The sequence below is a fragment of the Fusarium oxysporum genome, chromosome IV, assembly GCF_013085055.1.
Source record: "Fusarium oxysporum Fo47 chromosome IV, complete sequence".
NCBI lineage: Eukaryota > Fungi > Ascomycota > Sordariomycetes > Hypocreales > Nectriaceae > Fusarium > Fusarium oxysporum.
This window is the reverse complement of record NC_072843.1, coordinates 2,721,121-2,743,463: the sequence shown is the minus strand read 5'-3', so window position 1 is coordinate 2,743,463 and position 22,343 is coordinate 2,721,121. Positions and strand designations below refer to the sequence as shown.

At 49.8% G+C, this 22,343-nt stretch overlaps 7 protein-coding genes across 7 annotated transcripts; 1 reads left to right on the top strand and 6 right to left on the bottom strand.

The window, feature by feature from the left end:
* Positions 1-54: 54 nt before the first annotated feature.
* On the bottom strand, positions 55-1,689 carry FOBCDRAFT_30540 (class I glutamine amidotransferase-like protein). The gene is made up of 2 exons (XM_031178866.3): positions 1,374-1,689; positions 55-1,318 (listed from the first exon to the last, which is right to left on the bottom strand). Exons 1-2 carry the CDS (start codon positions 1,560-1,562, stop codon positions 137-139), a joined length of 1,371 nt encoding a protein of 456 aa, XP_031044753.1. The 5' UTR covers positions 1,563-1,689; the 3' UTR covers positions 55-136.
* Positions 1,690-3,654: 1,965 nt separating this feature from the next.
* On the bottom strand, positions 3,655-4,812 carry FOBCDRAFT_221219 (uncharacterized protein). Its single transcript, XM_031178873.3, has 3 exons — positions 4,664-4,812; positions 3,966-4,608; positions 3,655-3,907 (listed from the first exon to the last, which is right to left on the bottom strand). The coding sequence occupies exons 1-3, from the start codon at positions 4,712-4,714 to the stop codon at positions 3,825-3,827; spliced, it is 777 nt and encodes a 258-aa protein (XP_031044760.1). The 5' UTR covers positions 4,715-4,812; the 3' UTR covers positions 3,655-3,824.
* A 1,941-nt stretch (positions 4,813-6,753) lies between these two features.
* Positions 6,754-8,092, bottom strand: FOBCDRAFT_292009 (putative argininosuccinate lyase; the record flags this gene model as incomplete). The annotated part of the gene is made up of 4 exons (XM_059611791.1): positions 6,754-6,897; positions 6,939-7,226; positions 7,297-7,491; positions 7,649-8,092. The coding sequence occupies 4 exons, from the start codon at positions 8,090-8,092 to the stop codon at positions 6,754-6,756; spliced, it is 1,071 nt and encodes a 356-aa protein (XP_059464694.1).
* Positions 8,093-8,804: 712 nt separating this feature from the next.
* On the bottom strand, positions 8,805-10,084 carry FOBCDRAFT_272764 (uncharacterized protein; the record flags this gene model as incomplete). Its single annotated transcript, XM_031178876.2, has 3 exons — positions 8,805-9,110; positions 9,173-9,934; positions 10,037-10,084. 3 exons carry the CDS (start codon positions 10,082-10,084, stop codon positions 8,805-8,807), a joined length of 1,116 nt encoding a protein of 371 aa, XP_031044763.2.
* A 1,047-nt stretch (positions 10,085-11,131) lies between these two features.
* On the bottom strand, positions 11,132-13,245 carry FOBCDRAFT_30504 (uncharacterized protein). Its single transcript, XM_031178877.3, has 4 exons — positions 12,670-13,245; positions 12,036-12,327; positions 11,715-11,981; positions 11,132-11,660 (listed from the first exon to the last, which is right to left on the bottom strand). Exons 1-4 carry the CDS (start codon positions 12,897-12,899, stop codon positions 11,226-11,228), a joined length of 1,224 nt encoding a protein of 407 aa, XP_031044764.2. The 5' UTR covers positions 12,900-13,245; the 3' UTR covers positions 11,132-11,225.
* A 2,112-nt stretch (positions 13,246-15,357) lies between these two features.
* FOBCDRAFT_221210 (uncharacterized protein) lies at positions 15,358-17,516 on the top strand. Its single transcript, XM_031178879.3, has 4 exons — positions 15,358-15,599; positions 15,651-15,826; positions 15,878-15,976; positions 16,030-17,516. The coding sequence occupies exons 1-4, from the start codon at positions 15,459-15,461 to the stop codon at positions 17,423-17,425; spliced, it is 1,812 nt and encodes a 603-aa protein (XP_031044766.2). The 5' UTR covers positions 15,358-15,458; the 3' UTR covers positions 17,426-17,516.
* FOBCDRAFT_221207 (aspartic peptidase domain-containing protein) lies at positions 17,517-21,066 on the bottom strand. Its single transcript, XM_031178880.3, has 4 exons — positions 20,492-21,066; positions 20,313-20,440; positions 19,853-20,209; positions 17,517-19,801 (listed from the first exon to the last, which is right to left on the bottom strand). The coding sequence occupies exons 1-4, from the start codon at positions 20,581-20,583 to the stop codon at positions 17,841-17,843; spliced, it is 2,538 nt and encodes an 845-aa protein (XP_031044767.2). The 5' UTR covers positions 20,584-21,066; the 3' UTR covers positions 17,517-17,840.
* Positions 21,067-22,343: the final 1,277 nt, after the last annotated feature.

Sequence of the window (22,343 nt, the reverse complement as noted above, 5' to 3'; positions counted from 1 at the left end):
GTATCACAATCTTTCTTATAAGACCGATGTTTCTGAATATAACATTAAAATAGCAGCCATTATCCTTGCTCCCGAGAAACTAACAGACGTTACCAACGACCTATCCCAGACGCCAAAATCATCTCACACTAGTCGTTCAAGCAGTGGCGGCAAGAGGGGTAGGCTCAACACCGACGCGCTCTCGGCTCATGATATCGAGCATCAGAGGGGTAGGTCGGTTATCCTTGAAAACCACCTGGTTACTCTTGGCAAGCTGGACGTTCTGGAGGTACTTGTCGAAGAGGTAAGAGCTGTCCATAGGGCCACCCTTCGCCTCGGGGTGGAACTGGGTCGAGAAGATGGGGCGGGTCTTGTGGAGCATACCCTCGTTGGATCCGTCGTTGAGGTTGACGAAGTACTCCTTGAAGTCGCTGGGAAGGGTGCTGGCATCGATGGCGTATCCGTGGTTCTGGCTGGTGATGTGGCACAAGCCAGTGGTCAAGTCGAGAGCGGGAATGTTGTGAGCTCGGTTACCGTACTTGAGCTTGATGGTGCGAGCACCGACAGCAAGAGCCAGAAGCTGGTGGCCGAGACAAATACCCATGATAGGAATGTTGGAGGTTTCCATCAGACGGGCGAGATTGTGGACAGTGGCCTGGCAATGAGTAGGGTCACCGGGACCGTTGGAGATGAAGACACCATCGAAGTGCTGCGAGACCTTGTGGATGGGGTAGTCGTAGGGGAAGACTGTGACGGAAGCACCTCGGCTGACCAGGCTACGAAGGATGTTCTCCTTGACACCGCAGTCGATCAGAGCAACGTGGAGAGAGGCACCGGGGGACTCAACAACGAAGGGAGCCTTGGTGGTGACACGCTTGACCAGGTTGATCTGGCCGGGGTCAACGAAACCCTCATCCTCGTCGGCATCGTACTCTTCTCCAATGGAGATCCTAGCCAGGGAAGAGCCCTGCTCTCGGAGATGGGTGACAATGGCGCGGGTATCAACGCCAGAAATGGCGGGAACTCCCTCACGGGCGCACCACTCGCCGAGACTCTCGACGGCAGTCCAATGGCTGTAGTTGACAGCGACATCGGAGACAACGATACCAGCACACTGAACGTGGGGGGACTCGAAGTACTTGAGAAGATTATACTCGTCTCGGACAGCGGAGGGAACGCCGTAGTTGCCAATCAGGGGCTGGGTGAAGACGAGGATCTGGCCTCGGTAGGAGGGGTCCGTCATGGACTCGGGGTAGCCAACAAGAGAGGTGGTGAAGACAGCCTCACCAGAGATGTTGGCGTTGGCGCCGAAAGCCTTGCCCTGGAAAACAGGACCATCCTATAGGCATATTAGATTGGCTCGACAAGTGAGACGCCATTGCAGGAGCACATACTCGAATGGTGAGAGTGGCGGGGAGAGAAGCAGCAGGAGCAGTAGCTCGAGCAGCAGAGAAGGGCATAGTCCTGCCCTTGCTGCCAGCAACAGCTTTCTCAGACAGGTATCGGACCTGAAGCATGGTTCGGCCAGAAGCCGACGCGGACTTGGCCGCGGGTTTGGCAAAGGAAGCCAGTCGGGAGAACATTTTGGTATATGTCGGTGTTTGGGTTGTGTTTAGAAGGAGAATAGTCGGTTGGTGAAGAAAGTTCTTTAGCAAGACTGAGACTTCCAGAGATGGTCTGTTAGGATAGATAGGTTAGTTTTCATGTCTGGCGGATAGATAAGGCATGGTTTCGAGCGGTGAGTCAAAAACCAATGAAGAGTACGAACCAGAGAGATAATCCTATAAGATGAGTTAGCATTGTGCCAATTGATATATAATGGAAGTTTTGGTGATGAGGAGAGGAGCCATCAGGTGGATACACATCGATCTATAGCTCCTACAACGAACGTTGCAGAGCCACCGATAAAAATGTGTTCAGTGATGGCGGGGTTGATACATCGAGTATATGTCACACGCGACGTAATAAGAAAGAAAAAAAGTGAACGTACCTGCGAGGTGAAGACGGATGGGCGCCCGTGCATGTGGGCGGATTAAAGAGACGAGCTCAGTTCAGAGTTATAGGAGAAGATGCAATCGTGTTGCAGGAACGTTGAGTCAGAGCTTGAAGGTCAAGATTGTGTGAATTTGTCGCGAGGATTTCTTTCTGTTGGAGGAGAAGAAAAAGAAGGAAAGAGTCAAGAGGGTGGGAGCTGGGAAGAAAAGATAGGATACCTCTAGTTAGGATCCAACCATGGACAGGATGGACGATAGGATAGGTTGGTGCGATCCCGCTCCGCAGGTGCCGCCCCGATAGGGAAACCTGACAACACGGCCTTGGTCATTGGCAAGCTTTTTCGAGCTGAGTGGGTTCCTGGCTGCAAATTTCCTCCTGGCGGAACCAAAAACCCGCTCTTCCGCCGAGAAAACAGTGGTGGCGGCCTGAGCGCTCCGCCTATTGGCACTATTAGAGCCCCGCTGCCAGGAACTGAACCCTTTGACAACATCTCTCAACCTCCGATATCGTTTTTGACTCTTGTCGCTGTGTGAGTCCTTGACCAACACCAATTACACGTCACAACACAACCTGAACCGATCATTGAGCCGATCTTTTCTTCATACCACATATACCGCCAGAAGAAGGCATATCGCGACCATTGAATATCTTGTCTCAGATGCTACAACTCAGCATCACTCTTGCACTCCATGCTATAGGTAGTATTCATTCAACGACTGAGTCAAGCACTCCAGCACAGCCATGCCCTTTATCATGTCAATGAATCCATACAAGATCCACCGTCCCCAGACAAACTCCGGAAATGTTGAGACGTCATTTGATTCGCCCTTGTTGAGTTTTCTCCTCTGTTGGCGGTCAAAGCATGGAAGCCAAGCTAGAAGTATTTCTAGCGTAGCACTGTCGATCGCTCTGATAAGAGTCTGTGGAGCCCTCGACGGCCCTGCCAGGCACGCGGCGTTCGGCAGTCGGAATCCATTCATGAGACAACCTTGCAAATCCTGGTCGTGGTGTCACAATATGATGAATGCTTTATAGAGTCTCTTGAGCCTCAACTTACTAACAGAAAGTCATGTCGCTGACAGAAAACTGCTCACGTGCGTGCTTGTTTACGGAAATAGAGCCCTGGCACATCTCAGGCTCCCTGTGTGACATCCACACAGACCAGCCTTATAAGTGCAAGTTGCGTTCCAGCTATTCTATGGCACCCCGGCGCCTTCAAGTGGAACACCTTGGGACAACGGTAAATACGTTGGACTGAACATGGACCCTTCGAGATCGAAACCTCGCTCCTTGGAGTGAGTTTGCGATTTTTGTCTTTTGTTTCAGTTACTTCCTTGCCTGTTCCTTTCTCTAATTCAAAGGTATTTCACCCATACTTGCCTAAACACAAAGAGTTCAAGTAAAAAGAGAAGATCAGCAATGCAATGGTGTTTCTCACATCAATCTCATAAATCCACCAAAACGATAAGCTATATTAGTTTGAGTTTGAATATCTGGAGTTACTTGCTATGCCTTCCCTTTTCAATAACATATCTCATGAGATCTCTCGAGAAGCGCACGGTTTCCTCTCCTCTCCTTGAATGGGCGGCTCAACAAAATGATGCAAGCTCAAAAGCATTAGGTGTTATATAAGTTGGAAAAATATATACAATTTAAAAGGAGAAACTTATTCCAGCTCTAGTTTGGGTCGCGAGCGTGTTAATGGGAGCTTCGGGCAAAATTGGAGAATAGTATGCAGACTTGCCTCTTGTAATTTTCATTTTACACTTCATAATAGTAAGAATGCTCCATTCAGGGTTAGTCAATTCTAATGGCCTTCGGCTTTATCATGTACACTGTTTGCTTCCTATTTACAATGCACCAAGCTCCTTCAGCTTGCTAACCAAACCACCAACATCCTCAACCTTACCACCTCCCTGGCGAGCCGGGGGTTCTGGGGGATGTTAGTAAAAGCACCATGGAACATTTTATGTGAGAGAATGATAACTTACCAATGACCTTAAGTGTCTTAAGACGCTTCACGCCATCTACTCCAAAATCCTCAAGCTTTGTCTTCTCCAACTTCTTCTTCTTGGCCTTCATGATATTAGGCAAGCTGGCATAGCGGGGCTCGTTGAGTCGCAGGTCTGTCGTGATGACCATGGGCAACTTGGCGCTCACTGTCTCGACACCGCCGTCAACCTCCTTTGTCACGGTGACTTGATCACCAGCACCGAATTCGATCTTGCTCGCCTGTGTAGCCTGAGGCCACCCCAGGAGACCTGCAAGCATTTGGCCAGTCTGTGCCGCATCGTCGTCGATGCTCTGCTTGCCCAGAATCACTAGGTTACTCTTCTGCTGTTCCACTGCCTTCTGGAGGATCTTTGCTACTGTGAGAGGCTCTAGCTCATCTCCATCCTTAAGCTCGACGTGGATTCCTCGGTCTGCGCCCATGGCCATGGCTGTTCGCAGCACGTCTTGCGCCTTTGGAGGACCAGCAGAGATAACGCAGATATCCTCGACACCACCGGGCGAACGCTTCTTCTCTCGGATACGCACTGACTCTTCGACAGACAGCTCATCGAACGGGTTCATTGAGTGCTTGACACCAGCTGTTTCGACGGCCGTTTGGGCCTTGTTAACTCGAGGCTTGACCTGTAAAGATTGTCAGCGTTCAGTTGCTTCTCAATTGTCGATCCGGCTTCTTTACAGCATAGTCGATGACCCGTTTGACGGGCACGAGGATCCGCAAGGCTGACATGTTGTATGGGTATTGTTCAATGCGAAATTGAAGTTGTCTAGAGCGGCGAGACGTTCAAGAGGGCCGGCCAAGTCGTCATGGCAAAGCTCGGCGCGGTACCGGCTAGGGCCGGTCCCAGCTCCAACCTCGGCCGACGGCCCACGTGACAGATCCGCCGGATGAACGAGCGATGTCGGGATTCATACCCGTGCTGTTGATGTTATTTCTATTGAAAGGTTTGCGGTATACATTAATGGCATCATATCTTTCTCTTCTCTTATCATACGCATATGGACTTAAGATAAAATCCTGCCAAAATTCGATTGAAAAGTATACAAGGGGAGGTGTTGAGGAAATCGGCCATTGACGGTGTTAAACCAACGGCAACTTATACACAAATGCCGAACCCAGCCAAATAACTAAGGTAAAGTGGTCTACCACCAGTGCGGCCCCACGCAGCAAAATCACTTGTTCCTTTGACGATGCAGGCACGTATGCGGCACTGATTCGCAAGGATTCTAGTGGTTCCGAGCGTCCATACAGGGGGTTCGTGCTGGCAACGCACAACGGTTTAACTGCTAGGTCATTGACATGATGTACTTGCTCCAACGTATCGGGTGCTTCACAGATGTAGTACACCCAGTAGGCGTAATGCTATGTGATTGCGACCTGGGCTGAGTGACGGATATGGAGAGGATATCCTACCTAGGTAACGAATACATCTCGAGGCAAGAGAAGGCGACTCTGCGCTTATAAATACCTAGTGGGTTCTCAAGAAAACCTAGCTCACTTCTTGGTAAGGTATCATTTCAAAGACATCACTTCCCTCTAACTGAGGTCCAAAGCAACATTCTCTTATACTCCATCTGGCAGCCAGTTTTGACTCTGTCTTAGGAGAAATTGCACGGCAGCACGCAAGGCTCGGTCTAAGGTAATGCTTCTCAGCCACACTCTATCAGAGGGTCATCATCTTTCTTCTCGTCTTCCCCGACTACCCCCTTAACACTACTTCTGTTCAAGGGTTGTTTTCAGAGATGGGTTCCGTTAGGTGATTGGAAGACATCAGGGTCTGATATCCTGAATACCTTAGCTAGTAGGGAGCCAAGAGGGGCTGCTTTCATAGCTATTATCTCCATCCTCTCCGTCATATATTTAGGTTTCTGGCTGAACTAATTAGTTTCACTTGTCTACTAGGAACCGAGATCTTTTTTGTTGTTGGGGAAGCTGGGGCAGACAAGCCGATCTTTCGTCAGGAGATCACAAGTTGAGACGTGTCTGTTGGTCAACACGTTCAACAGGTGATCTTTTCTACAACCTGTTGCTCTATAACCTCTTTCAAAGGTCTTAGTAGATTTTTATAAACTTGTGGGCACCCAACAATACGAAGCCTGCCCTATGCTTATCAAGAACAAGTAACAGGTTGTCGCTGATACATTTAGTTTTGCCGCTACTGACAAGAACAGCTTGGACATTCTCGGTGGCCTGGAAATTATATGCCTTGGCCAGGCCTTGATCACATTTCTGATCACCTCTGCTCAGGATAAAGCCACGACTGCTCAGGCATGCCGCAAAACAGATTCGGAAGCGAGGAATTGTCGGGTGTGGTCATTGGTGATGCCTACGGGCAAAATTAGCTCTTGGATACGCCGTTCAGTGGTGCCAAGGTAGATACAATAGACTGTAGAACATTAATGGCTGATCTTACTTACCTAAGGTATTCATGACTTGATGTTTTGTTCTTTGGGAGCGGGTCTCTCGTATTAAGCTACTAACAAGGCTCGGGCCGCCCCGTTAAAGAGAGAACAGGCAGCATGCGCAGAACACGCCAATGGTTAAATTAGAGCCAACTTGAAGGGACCACTGGATTAACGATTAGATTAAAAATAGGTGCTGCTCTTGTGACCATGCCCCATTGATCCTCCCAACGATCCTCTGGCTCTAACATATCTTGTCGCTGGGTGGCGGGGGACGTACTATATACTTGTACCTTGAGCCAGACACACGAAAGACAAACCAACTTAATTATCCAGAGCGGGTCTAGCTTTGGTCGACCGTCTGGTTTAATTACCAGCAAGATAGGCCTCGATAGCGGAGATTTGGCCTAGTACTGAGCTCCGGCTCGTGCCCCCCTGGGCAGTCCTCCTCTCAACGCTCCTCTCGAAGTCGAAGACGTCGACAATGTCAGCCTCGAACTGGGGTGAGATCTGCTTAAGGTCGGGCAGCTCTAGTTCGGCGATGGAGATACCCTTCTCCTCTGCCTTGCGGACAACAGCGCCAGCGATGTGGTGTCTGCCGGAAGGGCACTCCTTTTAAGACTTAGTAGATAGTCGGCGACGTTAGTGGCGAGCATGTCGGCTGTTAGGGCTGCCTTCATCTTCTCAGAATCAATTTGCAGCGTGCTTAGGACGCCGCCGGCGATTCGCAGACAGTGCGAAACCGTCTTGACGCAGTCGAGAAGAGGCTCCACTGACTCCTGGATGTCCTTGTTATACGCTGTCGGAAGGCTCTTGAGAGTGGAAAGAAAGCCCGATGCCTATCGACAGTTAGTCACCTCAGGGAAAGGCCCTTTCATGTCTTTAACCGGGGGTTGAAAAGAGACGAACCTGGCCCAAAACCCTGCCAGCCTTTCCTCGAATCAGCTCGAGGCTATCGGGGTTCTTCTTCTGGGGCATCAAACTACTGCCGGTACTATAAGCATCGGCAACCCGAACGAAACTAAACTCGGCTGTTGAATAGAGAATCAAGTCTTCGCTAAGGCGGCTAAGGTGCACCATCAGCAGGCTCGACCACTGCAGGATCTCGGCGACGAAGTCACGATCCCCAACCGCCGCTAAGCTATTAGGGTGGACAGAGGAGAAGTCTAGGTCGTTGGTGAGAAAGGTGCGGTCGATGCCAAATGGGTTCCCCGCCAGGGCACCAACACCGAGGGGGCAACAATTAGTGCGAAAAGCGGACAGGCTGGGCGCGTTGGAAGTGAGTATAGCCGGGCATCAGTACATCGACTCCTGCCTTGGCGCGGCCAGCGCAAACAGTGAGGGCGGCTCGCAGTTGTTCGGAAAGGCCATCAAGCTGGGCTCGCACCCAAAGGCGCAGGTCGGTAGCGATCTGCTCGTTGCGGGAACGGCCTGTATGAAGCTTGCCAGCGATGGTTGGGCCGATGAGCTCAGCTAGACGACGCTCGTTGGCCGTGTGGATGTCCTCATCAACAGCAGGATGGATGACAAATTTGCCGTCAGCCCACTCCTTCTCGACAGCTTCAAGGCCCGTGGTAATCTCGCTCAGCTCCTCGTCAGTGAGCAGGTCGAGCTGCAGCAGTGCCTTGGCATAGGTGATGGAGCCCCTGACATCGGCCTCGTGCAACGCCTTGTCGAAGGGGAGCGACTCGTTGAACGTAACCATGAGGTCGTTCAAGTTCTCTAAATGGTGACGCGGTCAGCATGCGTCGCAACAGTGGACAGAGCAGTACCGACCTGTGAAGCGACCGCCCCAGAGGAGCGTTGATAGGTCGGATACCATAGTTGGTGGTAGTGGACGCTGGCAAATAGCATCCAGAAGGCCAAGCAGTTGGGTGTTACATAGGAAACGTCCTCTTTATGCTTGTGGATTGAGGCCACTTGTTTGGTTGAATCTTAAGGTTCAGGGCAGTAAATGTGTGATCTGTTGAGACTTCATATTAAGGTTCTTTTGTGTTTTTGGGCGTAGTGCATGACGCCTGATATTGTGTGGTATTCGAAAACACTGTTATTGTATTATCTTGACTGTGCACCTTTAGTTTCACTTATATATGTTGATAGATACCTAGACGGAAAGGGGGATACAGGACAGAGCCCGAGTGCGGGTACAGTATTGCTTTTTCATATCAGCGACAGCTCACAGACGGATTGGGACTCAAGAATTTGTTGTTGTGGGTGACTACTCAGGTAGTTCGGCATTGGAAGCAGCAAGCGTTTACTGGCAATTCTGTTTGGACGCTGAAGCGATCCGAGAGAAGTCGAGTGTTTTGTAAAGAGACTGGTTCATTTAACAGGCACGCCTATACTCCAATGCTCCAACTAGGTACCTTAGATTGCCAACAAATTATCCTTCGAAACAGCCAAGACTACACTGCCGCTCACCAATCGTCCCATGCATCATCCTGCTTCTTTGGTGGAGGAGCCGCCGTGCTCTTCTTGCCCATTCCCATAGCACTTGTGCCGATTGAGTTGTTGGCGGGTTGTCTTTGATCAGCCAGGTTTGAGAACTCATCCCAAAAGCTCTTCTTGCTCTCATCTAGGGGGGCTTCTCGACCTTTCTGGTTCTCAGGACCTTCCACAAATCTGGTGAAACCCTCCTGTGCATTCTTGCCCGCTGCTTGGGCCTGCTTTGCGAAAGCGGAAGCGGTCAGTTGAGCTTGCTTAGCAAAGTCGCCTTCAGCAAACTGTGATGTGTTAGATAAGACTCCAAGATAGGCAGAATGGCCTGGAAGAAGAAGTGACATACCTGCTTAGCAGTGGGCTGAATGTAGCCATCATTAACAGTCTTGGCGGTCTTTGAGACTGTTGACGTGAACCAGCCGAATCCCCTAGTCAGAGTCGCGACAGCGTCCTTCTGTATATCACCAAAGTTGAGGTCGTTGTCCGAAGAATTGGGCGCAGGAGTACTTCCAAATCCAGCATATTTTCCTCCCTGGCTGGGTGGCAGATGATCCGGTCGTGCAGCGTTATCGGCTCCAAGTCTTGAGAAATACTGGTCGTCCACCTTGACCTTGCCTCCGCCTCCGCCTCCGCCTCCTGACCCCGCTGCAGGACTCTCATTGCGGCGCGAGCTACCACTCATGGGAGTTCCTGTTCGTGACGCGGGTTTCGTGGGCGCAGACACAGGCTTCTTCGCACCAGGGACGTATTCGCGGCCCTCGACCTTGCAGCTCAGTCTCTCCTTCCACTCCTCACCGACTTCACCACTGTATCGCTCTGCAATAGTCGAGTCTTCCCATGTGATGCCCATCATCTTAGTTTGCTCATGCTCTTCGAAGAAGTTCCTCCATCCCTCGTTGCCGCCCAGTCGCATTCGTTCGATTTCGCTCGACTTGAAGGCGTCCATTGAAATACTCCTGACGAAAGAAATGTGGACTCCAAGGCCTCGATGCACACCAGCGCACGAGAGGCAGATGAAGATGCCAAACTTGGGAGACGCCCACTGGGGAGAGGGCGCATTGCAATCGCAGCAGACATTATTCTTTGATTCCTTCTGGAGGGTGGCCAGCTATCGACAGTATCAGCGTCAGCATTTGTGACTGCAGCGCAAAGTACAGAGAGGATTGGGAGAGATTAGATGAGTAGGAAAGGGGATGAATGGTGGACGAACCTTGGACCGAGTCTCGGGATCGACCTCCCACATGCCCTTGGATGCCATCTTAAGAGGCTCAGTGCTGGTATGAGATATTGAAGCGTCGATTATATGTTCAACTGTGTTTGTTGGGCACGATATAGTACGGTGCAATGGATCTTTATGATGAGTTGGGAACACCCCGAAAATGGAAACAGAACGAAGGGAGACATCTCAGGGCGCTAGTGCCATAGGGTACCTTGCCTTTACATTTACACCACTCAGCGCCCAAGACTAGTTGCTCGATGCACTGGAGCATGGGGCCAGCTCCTCCCGCTCGTTGCCATGAGGTGCCCCAACTGCTCCCGGCCATTTAAGGGGCTAAGGTTGGCGGGGCATTTTTATCCATACCTTACGTTCGCTACACTCTATCAAGACAACATTCAGCACTAGTTCTAGAACCCTTAATGTCCGCTCTTGGCCACGTGAGCTATTGTGTTGTCTAGCATCAGTCTGTACGTTTCACCATGAAAGTTTCAGCTAATGTATTTGCAGCACACACAATCTTCTGCACGTAAATGGTCCAAAACAGCGTTGATGCATTAGGTAAATCGACATATGCCGTTATCGCCATGTAATCCAAAGCGATGACGCCTCTTCTCATGCATCCCCACAATCCTGAAGGATAAACTCTACTATCAACTCGTCTCGTCCCTAGCTTGATGTCAGGCACAAAGCATCACAACGAATTTACATACCTTCACCATCACAAAAATATACAACATACGAGCGACTGGGATCACGTAGGCCCGTTCAGCTTCATCAAAACGCCCTTTATAATACCGCTAAACTTTTCTCTCCCCCCCTGCCGCCTCCGGTGTAAACTAGTGTACAACCCGCAGAAGGGTGACGGAGAAAAAGTGATACAAATACAAGATAACAGAGGGCCTGTGAGCTTTTTTGTGTCCCGATCATGGAAATATTAAGTGTTTGATGAGAAAAGTGATAAAGGCTGATAAGTAAACACCACCCGAGATTCATGAGAGCTCGATTCGCTCTCGCTTACGTCCCCAAGATCCCGGCAAAGTCGAATACCTCATTCTTTCTTTTCATCGTTGTAGCGAGAATCTACCGTAAGAAAAATTCGTGAAAATCGCGTACCAAATCGTAAGTGTTATCATCGTGGCATACCCAGTTCATGCCCGTGAAATTCGTGCCAAGCCATAATTTAAGCAGTAGTGGCAGGAGTGGTAGAGGCGGGGGTAGCCTCAGTCTTGGTGGCAGCGGGAGCTGGGGCAGCAGCAGGGGTACCAGCAGCCTCGGCACCAGCAGCAGGGGCGGGCGCGGCAGCAGGAGTAGCCTCAGTAGCAGGGGCAGCATCCTTCTGGCCGTTGGTAGCATCACCCTCGTGCTGTTCCTCATCGGTCTTGTCAGGGCTGTCAATAGCAACCTTGACGGCGATCTCACGGCCCTCAATCTCCTTTCCGTTCATCTCGTTAACAGCCTTCTGCTGGAGTTCCTCGGAAGCCAGAGTAACAAAGCCAAAGCCACGGCCCTTGCGAGCCTCGCCACGAGCCTGAAGCTTCTTGATCATGAATCGGGGGATGGGTCGGAGAGCAATCTTGGCGGAAGAAGGCTCATAAGCCTTGAAAAGCTCAATAAGCTGTTGCAGTGTTAGAAAACTGTATCGAAAACGAGATAGGGCAGTTGTTCTCACCTTATCCTCAGTCAGGTCGTAAGGCAGGTTGGCAACCATGACCTTGGTCTTGGAAGGAATTCCATCAGCAGGAGGGCCCCGCTCACGGCGCTCACGCTGGGGGCGAGCTTGAGTCTTAGTCTTGGTGCTCGCGTCAGTGTTGATCTTGTTTGTGATGTCGGTCAATGGTAAAACCTCAGCGGTAGCAGGAGCCGCAGCTGCGGGGGCAGCATCTTCAGTAGCGGCAACAGCCTCAGTAGTCTCTCCCTCCTTCTTCTCAGCACCCTCCTATGACATGGTCAGTACAATACTCGTGGATCATAGAACTGGAGAATGACTCACACGGCCAGCGCGGGCAGTGCGGCCTCCACGACCACGGCCACGTCCGCGGCCACGTCCCGAAGCTCGACGACGAGAGCCCTCTGCACCAGAACCCTCACCGTTAGCACCCTCTGACTTCTCGCCAGCGGGCTCGGGCTTGCGAGCGAGCTGAACGGAAACCTTGCGCTCAAGGATCTCCTTGCCGGAGAGTTCCTCGATGGCACGCTCAGCCTCAGTGGGAGTGGAAAGGTCGACAAAGGCGTAGCCGACAGGGCGGTCGGTGCGGGGGTTCTTAGGAATCGAGACAGACTCACTAATGGCAAGAATGTTAGTACTTCTGAAGGTGTATCCATGATGGAGTGATGGGGTAACGGTTAATAACGAGGAAATGGAATCAATGAGGTAGCTACTATTCCGAGCCACAACAGGTAAGGACAGTAGCCACCCATTTCCAATGCAAGGCTTGATAATTGGGAAGGGGCTTCATGCGTGCCTGCCCATCATTTGTCGTCATATGATGGCTAGGGAAGGCGCCCATCGCGATGGCGAAGACACGTGTCTCCAGCCAGTCGCTCATCGCATGAAACAGAGAAGGCGACACCAAGATAAAAGAAGCTGGGTAGGGAGAATATGATGAAGAGAAGATGGAACTTACACAAGATAGCTCTTGAAGAAGTCCTTCAACTCCCCCTCAGTTGTCGCATAGGCCAGGTTGCCAATGTAGAGGCGACGGCCCTCAGCAGCGCTGGCCGAGGCGGCCTCGTTGGCGGCCGTCTTGTCATCGGCAGGCTTGTTGTTGAGTGAGGTATTGCTCAGAGTGTTTGCGACGTCATTAACGGCAGCATCCATGTTGTTGGTGGTGGTGGTAGTGTTGGCGGCAGACATGATGGCGGTATGTGGATGAGGTTGGTGGTTAGATTGATTATGACGTTCGAACTTGGACCTGTGGTGGAGGAGCGTTCGAAAACGATGGCTGCGAGTTGAACAGGTTGAACTCTGGTGCAATAAGGAGGAGTTTGATCAGGGTAGCTTCGTGCCCTAGAAACGAGGTTGAGATTAGACAGACGACGGTGCGTTGCGCGGAGACACAGGTGTTTGATGTTGTGATGGAGAAGAGAAAGGGAAGAAGTGATGGCGACTGGTAGCGGAATCTGAAATATTTTTCTGGCCTTTGGGTTTGGGGGGCACAGAGGGAAGGAGGAAGGGGCGTGTTGTCAGGGGTGTGGGCAGGTGAGGAGTTGTGGAAAGTGGAAAGTGGCCAGGGCTAGGGGGACGACGGCAGGCGCAAAGAGCGGAGGAAAGCTTAGTACAGGTCACGGAGGAAGGTACGAGAACCACGATCAGTTGGCGGCAACGACTCCACGTTGAAGTTCGGATGCCCATGTATCATCCACTGTGAATGGCGGTATTCAGTACCTGAGAGCTTCGGAGAGAGCTTCAGTTTTGTGGGTTCTCTCCCGCTTGAGTGGTTACAGATCCTGGACACTTCAAGACCGCTTTCGGCCGGGGGAATTGTTTCCAGAGCCTGTATCAAACGCCCTTACCTGGAGATGAGAAAGGTAGCTGTTTGAATGTTCAAGATGAATGATCTTGGCAGCAGCAGTGAGAGAGAAGGGTCACCCGTTTGAAGGAATTGTTCACGTATTTTTACTTGCTTAATGCATGAATTGTGCCAATACAGTATATTCATATTAGGGCCTGACGTGTGGGTGCTGCGGGCCAAGGATCATGTGCGTCACTCTATGTACAGTATCGGTGTAGTTAAAGTGGTGCGGTGATGCTCTGTTGGCTACCTATCTTGACTGTAAAGTCAATATGAATACAGGTTGGCTTTTGTCTGAGCTGAGGCGCAAGCGAGCTGAAAACTTCTCGAATGGCATGAATGACCCCGATCTCCAAAGAACACCTAGCGTAAAAAACTGAAAATAATAGAATGGCAAGAATGGGAGTTGTATTCAGAGAATATCTCTTTCCTTTGCGCTGACCGCTCATGTTGATATCCATGAATCGATATCACGGTCAAGAACAGTGGGGTGCCTGCTAGCCTCTCAGCGGCATAGGTTTATGAGCAAGTACGACATCAGCGAATTGGCATAGCTTGGTGTGAATTGAATCTTGTTCATAATAAATCAGCAGATTGGCAAAGCTATAGCACTTATCGGGTTGTCATAAGGCTTATAGTCTTCTATACTTCAAGCTCTGGACTACATAGTAAGACTTGGATGATGGCAAGTCTCGAGAACTAGCGATATTATCTTTCTAGTAAGTTTTGAAATGCCTTTGTGTACAGAAATACGAAATCTACTATTTACATATCATTGACGGTTCAACATATAATACTACCGATTCTGAAGCTTTCCCATACCAAATACCGCAGCCTGGAAGTTTCCTCGTTCCTTTAAACCCCAACGGCCCCTTGCTAACTGGATAAAAGTTCTCGAACTGCCTGATAATCACAGCATAGGCTCACGAAGTTGCTTGGTTGCCTGCATGGCGGAAATTGCATACCCTGGATAATTTCACAGCCTGACAGCTTATCGAGTCACACATCTGAGCGAGCCCCCTGACCGGGTCGATTCACCCCCTTTGCAAGCCCCTTTTACATGGCGGGAGCCAAATGACCAGGGCATCATCGATCATTACCAGCTCCCACCAATAATTACACGAGAAGGGGTGAGCTATCTATTCTATTCTTACATCCATGTTCATAGTGCACACCCGCCATGCTCATGATCCCTCCATGCCCGGCAGCTCGGATCCAATGCTGCCCTGCAAGCCAGGATTAGGATTGTGTTTCTCAAGTCCCCGAAAGCCAAGCCAGCTCCTTACTCCACAGCTTCTTCTTCTAGAACTTGCCCGTTGTCAATGCGTTTGAATATGACAACTGTTTTAGGAAATGTTCCCTTTGGCTTGGGGTTTGCGGTCAGTCTTCAATAAGGACGTTGGACTAGGCGGATATAGATTGCCGGTATTGTTGTCATAAGGAGCACTATGCAAACTCCTGTCCTTCTTGGATTGACCTACACAACGACTCCATCAAAATATATATAGTAAATGGCATTAACAATTGACCATTGACACCTATGAATAGTTTGCTTGGGCCCTGAACAAAGAACAATAGATATTTTTCTGGAACATGGCCCTGAATGACAAAGGCTATGTGTAACAATATGTTCATCCAATCCCAGTAATCATTATGGTGAACAAACGGTGTATCATTTGGAATTTCATCCCCATTAATCAATCCCCAGATTGATAAGATCCCGAAGCGCAATAGATTCCTCGCCCCGCTATCGGCCATCCGCTAACCGGCGCTAACTCTGACGCAAACCATCCCACTAAACAACCTCAACCTGCGAGACCGGACCCTGGCTTAATTACCTGTACTACAACTTCAGTCTTTACCTGCAATCGCATACATACCTTATCTATCGGTCAGTCACTATGGCCGCTCACGATAGGAGCGTGCTCGTCCTGTACGGGTCCGAGACGGGTAATGCCCAGGACATGGCAGAAGATTTGGGGCGAATATGTCAAAGACTGCATTTTGAAAGTCGTGTTGAAGAACTCGATGCAGTAGATTTAGTAGGCCATATAGCTCCTTCATCGATGATTATTACTGACTTCCTAAACTAGAATGCACTTCTTCAGCCTGACTTCGTATTATTCGTCATATCAACCACTGGCCAAGGAGATATGCCTCATAATTCACTGGTCTTCTGGAAAAGGCTTCTCCGGAAGAAATTACCACCAGGTTGCTTGGCTTCAGTCAAGTATACAACTTTTGGGCTTGGAGATAGTACTTATGTCAAGTCAGTTATTGAGAGCGTTTGATGTTGTTCACGATGGCTTATACAGTACAGGTTTAATTGGGCAGCTCGCAAGCTCAACAGGCGTCTCGATCAACTTGGTGCTACAACTTTCTTTGATCCCTTTGAGGCGGACGAACAATTTCCAGACGGGTCAGCTCTTATCGTCCTATATCGCTAGTTGAAGTAGCTAATGTTGTGGATAGTATTGACGGAAGTTTTGTGCGTTGGGGTGAGCGGCTTTACAACCATTTACTTGAACACCATCCTCCCCCTACTGGACTTGAGCCTATCCCTGATGATGTGATTCTTCCCGCTAAATGGTCCCTAAAGAGTTCCCTCAGTGGCAATTCAATAAGTAACGGCCACGCGTCTCCAATAGTTTCTAACCTCCCTCCCTCTTCACCCCTCCCTATCCCTAATGGTTGGAAAGCAACTTTGGTTGGAAACGACAGACTCACCCCAGAGAAGCACTGGCAAGATGTCCGCCTCATCTCATTCGACATTCCACGTCGCGATGGAGACAAGCTATCTTGCGTCCCTGGAGATTGCCTCACCATTTACCCGAAAAACTTCCCCCAAGACGTCCAGAAGCTCATCACCCTCATGGGCTGGGAAGAGGTGGCTGACAAAACCCTTGACCTTTCATTATGCGAATCTCTTCCTACGAACCTCTATATAGACCCCAAATGCACCTTGAGAGAGCTCCTTTTGAATAACATCGACTTCACTGCAATCCCTCGGAGATCATTCCTCAAGAACATGTCTTACTTCTCCACCAATCCAGACCACAAGGAGCGGCTTCTCGAGTTCACCATGACTGAATACCTAGATGAATATTTCGACTACGCAACTAGGTCAAGACGATCTATTCTCGAGGTCTTGGAGGAGTTCACATCCGTCAAATTACCTGCCGAGCGTCTCTTCGATATTTTCCCAACCATCCGTGGACGAGACTTTAGCATTGCCAATGGTGGCGTGCATCAAAATCATCCGACAGACAAGGATAAGACTCGTATCGAGCTTCTTGTCGCTTTAGTCAAATACAAAACTGTCCTCCGCAAACCTCGTGAGGGCCTCTGCTCTCGTTATCTCGATAACATTCCCTTGGACTCCATTCTTACTGTCACCCGCAAGCCAGTCCTCTCACCCATTCATGGCCCACAGAATGCCCGACGGCCTCTGGTTGCCATCGCCACGGGCACAGGCCTTGCCCCAATACGCGCCCTTATTCACGAGCGTCTCACGCACTCGTCACCAGGACCGATGCATCTCTTCTTTGGGAACCGCAACCGTGAGGCCGATTATTTCTTCCAGCAAGAGTTTGACGCCGCCGTGCGTGAGGGACATCTCAATGTCTTTCTAGCATTCTCGCGTGATCAGCGAAATAAGATATATGTCCAGGACAGGCTACGCGAGGAGGCCAAGAGAATCGAAGAGATAATCTTCAACAATGGAATATTCTGCGTCTGCGGTGGCTCGACCAAGATGGCGGATGCGGCTAAGAAGGCAGTGTTTGACCCCTTCTCAGAGGACGTAAAGGATATAGAGGAGCGCAAGAAGATTCTGGCAGCGTTGACATGGTGGCAGGAGATCTGGTAAGAAAACATCAGTAGAAAATATAGTACATACTTGAGACATCAGGCCAGCATAGAACCATGACAATATCAGGAGCACATGATAAGCATATCATCATATGTTTGATTATAAATTGAATAAGAACTATTCTTCTCTTTGGTATATGAGACTGACATATCAAGACAAATCATAACGCTCGCTCATGCATATTTGACAAAGAAAACGTTATACCAGCCTCAATGGACTGGGGTTTTAACCAGTCTGGGCCAGATATTGTTCTGGCAATCTGTGGCATTACTCAAATCTGTTGGATATCGCGCTGTCCACGGCCGATACCAGGCCAGACCGCAGACCTCGTTCCTTTCGTGTTTCTCGTCAACAAAGCCAGGAATTTCATACTAGCCTGATCATTATGAGAATAAGGTGCACAGAAACCAGCTTATTGCTCCCAGCTATACCGTCTTTCAGCCAGTTGCGGTACATGAACCAAATCCTCACCAGGATTGATGCGCTCCCGACTTCGTGAAATGTCAGGCTGATCTGTCGAAGGATTTTGTGGGGATTCTTCTATCACAGCATTCACGGATGAGCCGTTTGTACCTAGATCCAAACGCCTTGATGATCCTTCTGCGCTTCGCCTTTCCTCGTCGACAGTAAAGTTACTTCCCAGAGTATCAACAGAGCCGTGCCGATGTGAGGACTCATCAGTGGCTTGATAGTCTTCATCTGATACAATTTGCGGAGCGGCGTGGCGGGAGAAGCGCGTATTCTTGGGCAGTGCCCCAAGAAATACAACCTTTGATGGATCAATGGGTGTCCGTTGAACTGCTCGCTGTTGTAGCTCGTTCGATCGTTTCGATGGAGAGTGAGGTTCACAGCCTGACTGAGTTCCACCCATTGCCATGGAGTTAATGGTATGGTGGTCCGAAGTCGGAGAAAGGGGTGAGTTTGGTAATGAAATACTGTCGTTAGTTGGCGATACTGGTATAGTAGTTGGAGAAGGTGCCTCGATGGGACGGCCATTCGCATCGAAGCCCGGAGTCAGTGGAGATGGCAGCGGTATGGAGCTTGTATTCGTGCCCCCTTGTTGTGTTGTTTTTAGAGATGCCGATGGCGATAGTTGTAGGGCCACAGGCGGACCATTTGTTGGGTCTGGTTGGTATATCGCTTTCTCTGCGGGTATCTCCGTCCCATCAGCAGGGGGAGTATATGTTGGGACGGGTCCCTGAAGTTGTTTATCCAATTTCCTCCGGGCTATCTCATAGGCAGTCATGTTATGCGTGCTGTCGGTACCCATCTCCGTATCGTCATTCCACGACATGCCATCATCGCCATCAAGTTCTGCTACTGGAAGTGGTGCTGACATCTCGTGGATTTGAGTATCGGGAGCTTCAGCAACCTTTTCTCTACCATTGGTGCCATCATCTGTCGAGTAGTGTCGTCCGAGAATTTTCGAAAACAATATGATCAAAGGGGACTTGGGCGATCGCGATCCGCTATTTGGCCTAAGGTCCTGATCCTCTGCTGACGGGTTATTTCCTCTGGCTGCTCGCTTACGTTTGCGTCGAAAGTATAACCACACAAACAAAGCTGCCGCACAGACGACGAAGACACCCAACCCGACACCCACTCCTATTCCAATTACCTGTCCATCTGAAAGCCCACCTTCATCCTCTGCATATGGTGGAGGATAGGGACTGTTGTCAGACTGTTCGATGGCAGTAAGTTCCGAGTTTGTCGATGGCTCGTCTGGGAAAAGAGCTTGATGGATTGAGAAGACGCCCTCATCATACTTGGTTATAAGGTAGGACTCCTGTAAAAACGAACGGCCTAGTATGTACGAGCCGCTATTCTTCGCCTTTCGTAGCATAAAGTAGGGGATTGCTGGGTCGCCATATTGGATCGTATCAGGCATGAAAGGGTATTGCAGTAAGCCCACAAAGGCTCTCAAAGGTATGGTAATATTGACGATGCCTGGTACATTGTAAGGGTCGCCAAAGTTATCGCTATCGTCAAAGCTTGAAAGCACAAAGGTAAAGTCGAATGACTCGTCATTTGTATAATCACGATATTGATCGTCATTGATGGTGTAGAGTTCGAAGGTGCTGTTATACGTCAAGTTGAGAGCTTGGGCAAATTGGTCGCAAGCCTCGTCTGGTAGCCACAGGTAGGGAGTGCTGCTATCAATGATGGCGAAGAAAGATGAGTTCCATTGGGAGAGCAAAGGTTGTTGGGATTCCCAAGAACTAGGAACATCTTGGCCTTCGGCGGGTGTGATCTGAATGCCACGGACCATAGGGCGCTCCAGGTTGTCTTCCTGGCTGAGTGTGAAGACGTTATCATGTTTTTTAAACCTTGGCGTTTCGACGCCTCCAAGAGTCAAGGATACAGGTGTATTTCCTAGTCATGTTAGCGACTTTGACAACAGAGGTTGTATGGAGGGCGGCATACTGTAGTATGCTCCAGCTGTATATCCGAAGCTGTAACTTGGAATCAGTCCATACGTCCCAACTGCTTGGGTCAATGGTGAATCCGCCACAGTGCCATTGAAGTTACTCTGTGTGATCCCCAAACCGAAGAGACCGTTCAAGTAGTTGGTCGTGTTTATGGTCGCTATTAGCACGCCGTCCATGGTAAACGGATCATCACTGAGAGGGCTTTGCGTGTTGATAACATCGCGCCCGTAGTTGCCATTCCCATCGTAACCAAGATAACTTAAACCTAACTGCCATGTGCCTAGGGGGCTCCAATCGCTAGATTCTTGAGGATTATAGATGCCTCCGCGAGCGGCGATACAGTGAGGCTCCTCTGATAGAATGTTAATGGCAGACCCAGAGTAGAAAGGTATCAATGACTCCTTGGGTTTGAGAAGCCAAGCTGAAGAACGAACGACCAAGTGAGGAAAACATACTGGGTAGACATCCTCCCGGTCCAATGGCCCAGAATTCGGAGAGAGCCGTGCTCACCAGAACCTCAATGGCCTGTGAATTTGAACCCAGGGAAAATGAGATGGTAGACCAATTGCCATCGCTTCCAGTCCTGTCTTGTGTATTAGCATCGACTGCAACAAAATAGGACCGAGTAACGTACCAACCACCAGAGGGCAACAAAACAGGTGCAGGGTCACGGGCTTGTGCGAGTTGCACGAGAAGGAAGTACGATCCAAGGATGATTGACCACATCTCGAGTCTGACAGAGAGATGTGAGAAAGCCTGTCGTTTTTGACCCTCACCAGAAAGGTCATCCTAGTTTCGAAGCAAACATCCAACGAGATTTATTGAGCCGATAGAGTGGAGGTGACCGCAATGCGGCACATTCAACGTCGCGATTCACACCAAACAACGATCCCAGTGTCCAGTCAAGGGTCGCAGTGCAGTTAACACTAACAGCAGAGCGACAGGGAGCCGAATCCTTCTTGATGATGGCCGCTATGGTTCAACACTGGCACGGAATAATGATTCGTTGAAGCTGCCGAGGCCGGATAAGAGCGCAAACCAGTGAGTTTGGTGACAATGGAACTGAGAGTTTGTTGGAGTAGCCAGGGCGAGGCGACTGAAGATTAACGAGTTCTGGCCTTGTGCCCCTTCTCAGTGGCCTTGGACTGAAAAGAAAGCCACAGAGTAGCGTTACATGGCTTTGGCCATTTCTAGCTTGGCTTGGCCCCCAAAGCTATGGTGCGGAGCGCGGAGTGTTCCTTGGCATTCACTAGGCCATCCCGAAGAGGTCACAGGGGTAATTTGTTCGTTATTGGCTGAGTTGAACAACCTTATCGTCTCGAGGAGTTCCCTCTTCCATCTTGAATACATAGCATCCACGAAGAAGGACTGTTTGGTCGGAGGGGAACTTCCGGTCTTTTCAAGTTGCATTGCCATCAGGACTTGTCGATGCTGCAGGGCTTCAAGATGTCGTTGCACCATGCATGGCTGTGTTTTGCTCTACGTTGCTCAATTGTATTATTAAGTGATATCGTGGCACCTTTGAGGGAAACGAAATATTTTGGTGCTTTTGAAATTCTGGAAACAATCCTTGTCCCCTGTCGACAAAGGGCCTCGATCCGTCTGACATGGCGCGCATCCTCGGCGTAGAACCCTGACGCCGGCAAGTCGGTGGCTGGAAAGCGTTGCACGACTAGTAAGACCCTGGCTGCAGGTTCAACGATATCAATCAATACTGACGGGTCCATCAATATCAACTTCGATAATAAACTGGTATCACCGAGTGCCCCTCCAGTGTGGTTTGGTCAGCATACTGTAACATTTGAACGAAATTTTGAGCCAGTGTCTGGGCATCCACACAATAAACCAGAGCTTATTTCACAATGGCAATTTCCGACGACCTGAAGATCTTTTGAAATCGGACCCGAAAGTTGTTGTTGCCGGTCGGGTGTGAAAATTGCAAATACCGAGATTTTGCTTCTGATCCATCTTCTTCAGCTCCGTCTGCCAGTGTCGCTCTTCAGCTCCATGTGGAAACCCGAATGGATATCATTTGTTTGAATTTCAGCTGGATGTAACTTGAGACATCATATTGGGTCTGCGTAACTTTAATTGTCCCACCGTTCCCACCGAATGTTTCCCGGAAGGTCGGGACTGATGAGGTGGTAACACTCTGAGTTTAACTTGGGCAAATTATCGCTGGCTCTTCCGATTTTTTACTTTTGGGACCTTTGTACGTCCGAGAGATGAAATGAAACCCGAATAAGTGATGACCTGCCAAGGAGAATCGACCGTTCTGGAGTGTCATGTTCTGGGCCAGGCCGGACAGAGTTGATGGACGCATTTACAAGGGAGTTTTCGCATAGGATGGAAGGCATCAGCCACATGCATTCTGGGCTTTTGGTGGGTGTCCATGCAGCACACAGCACACAGTGCAACTATATGAAAGGCCAGGGCTGTTTGTGTCTCCCGCCACCAAAGAAAGCCCTCCGGAGCTATTCTACTAG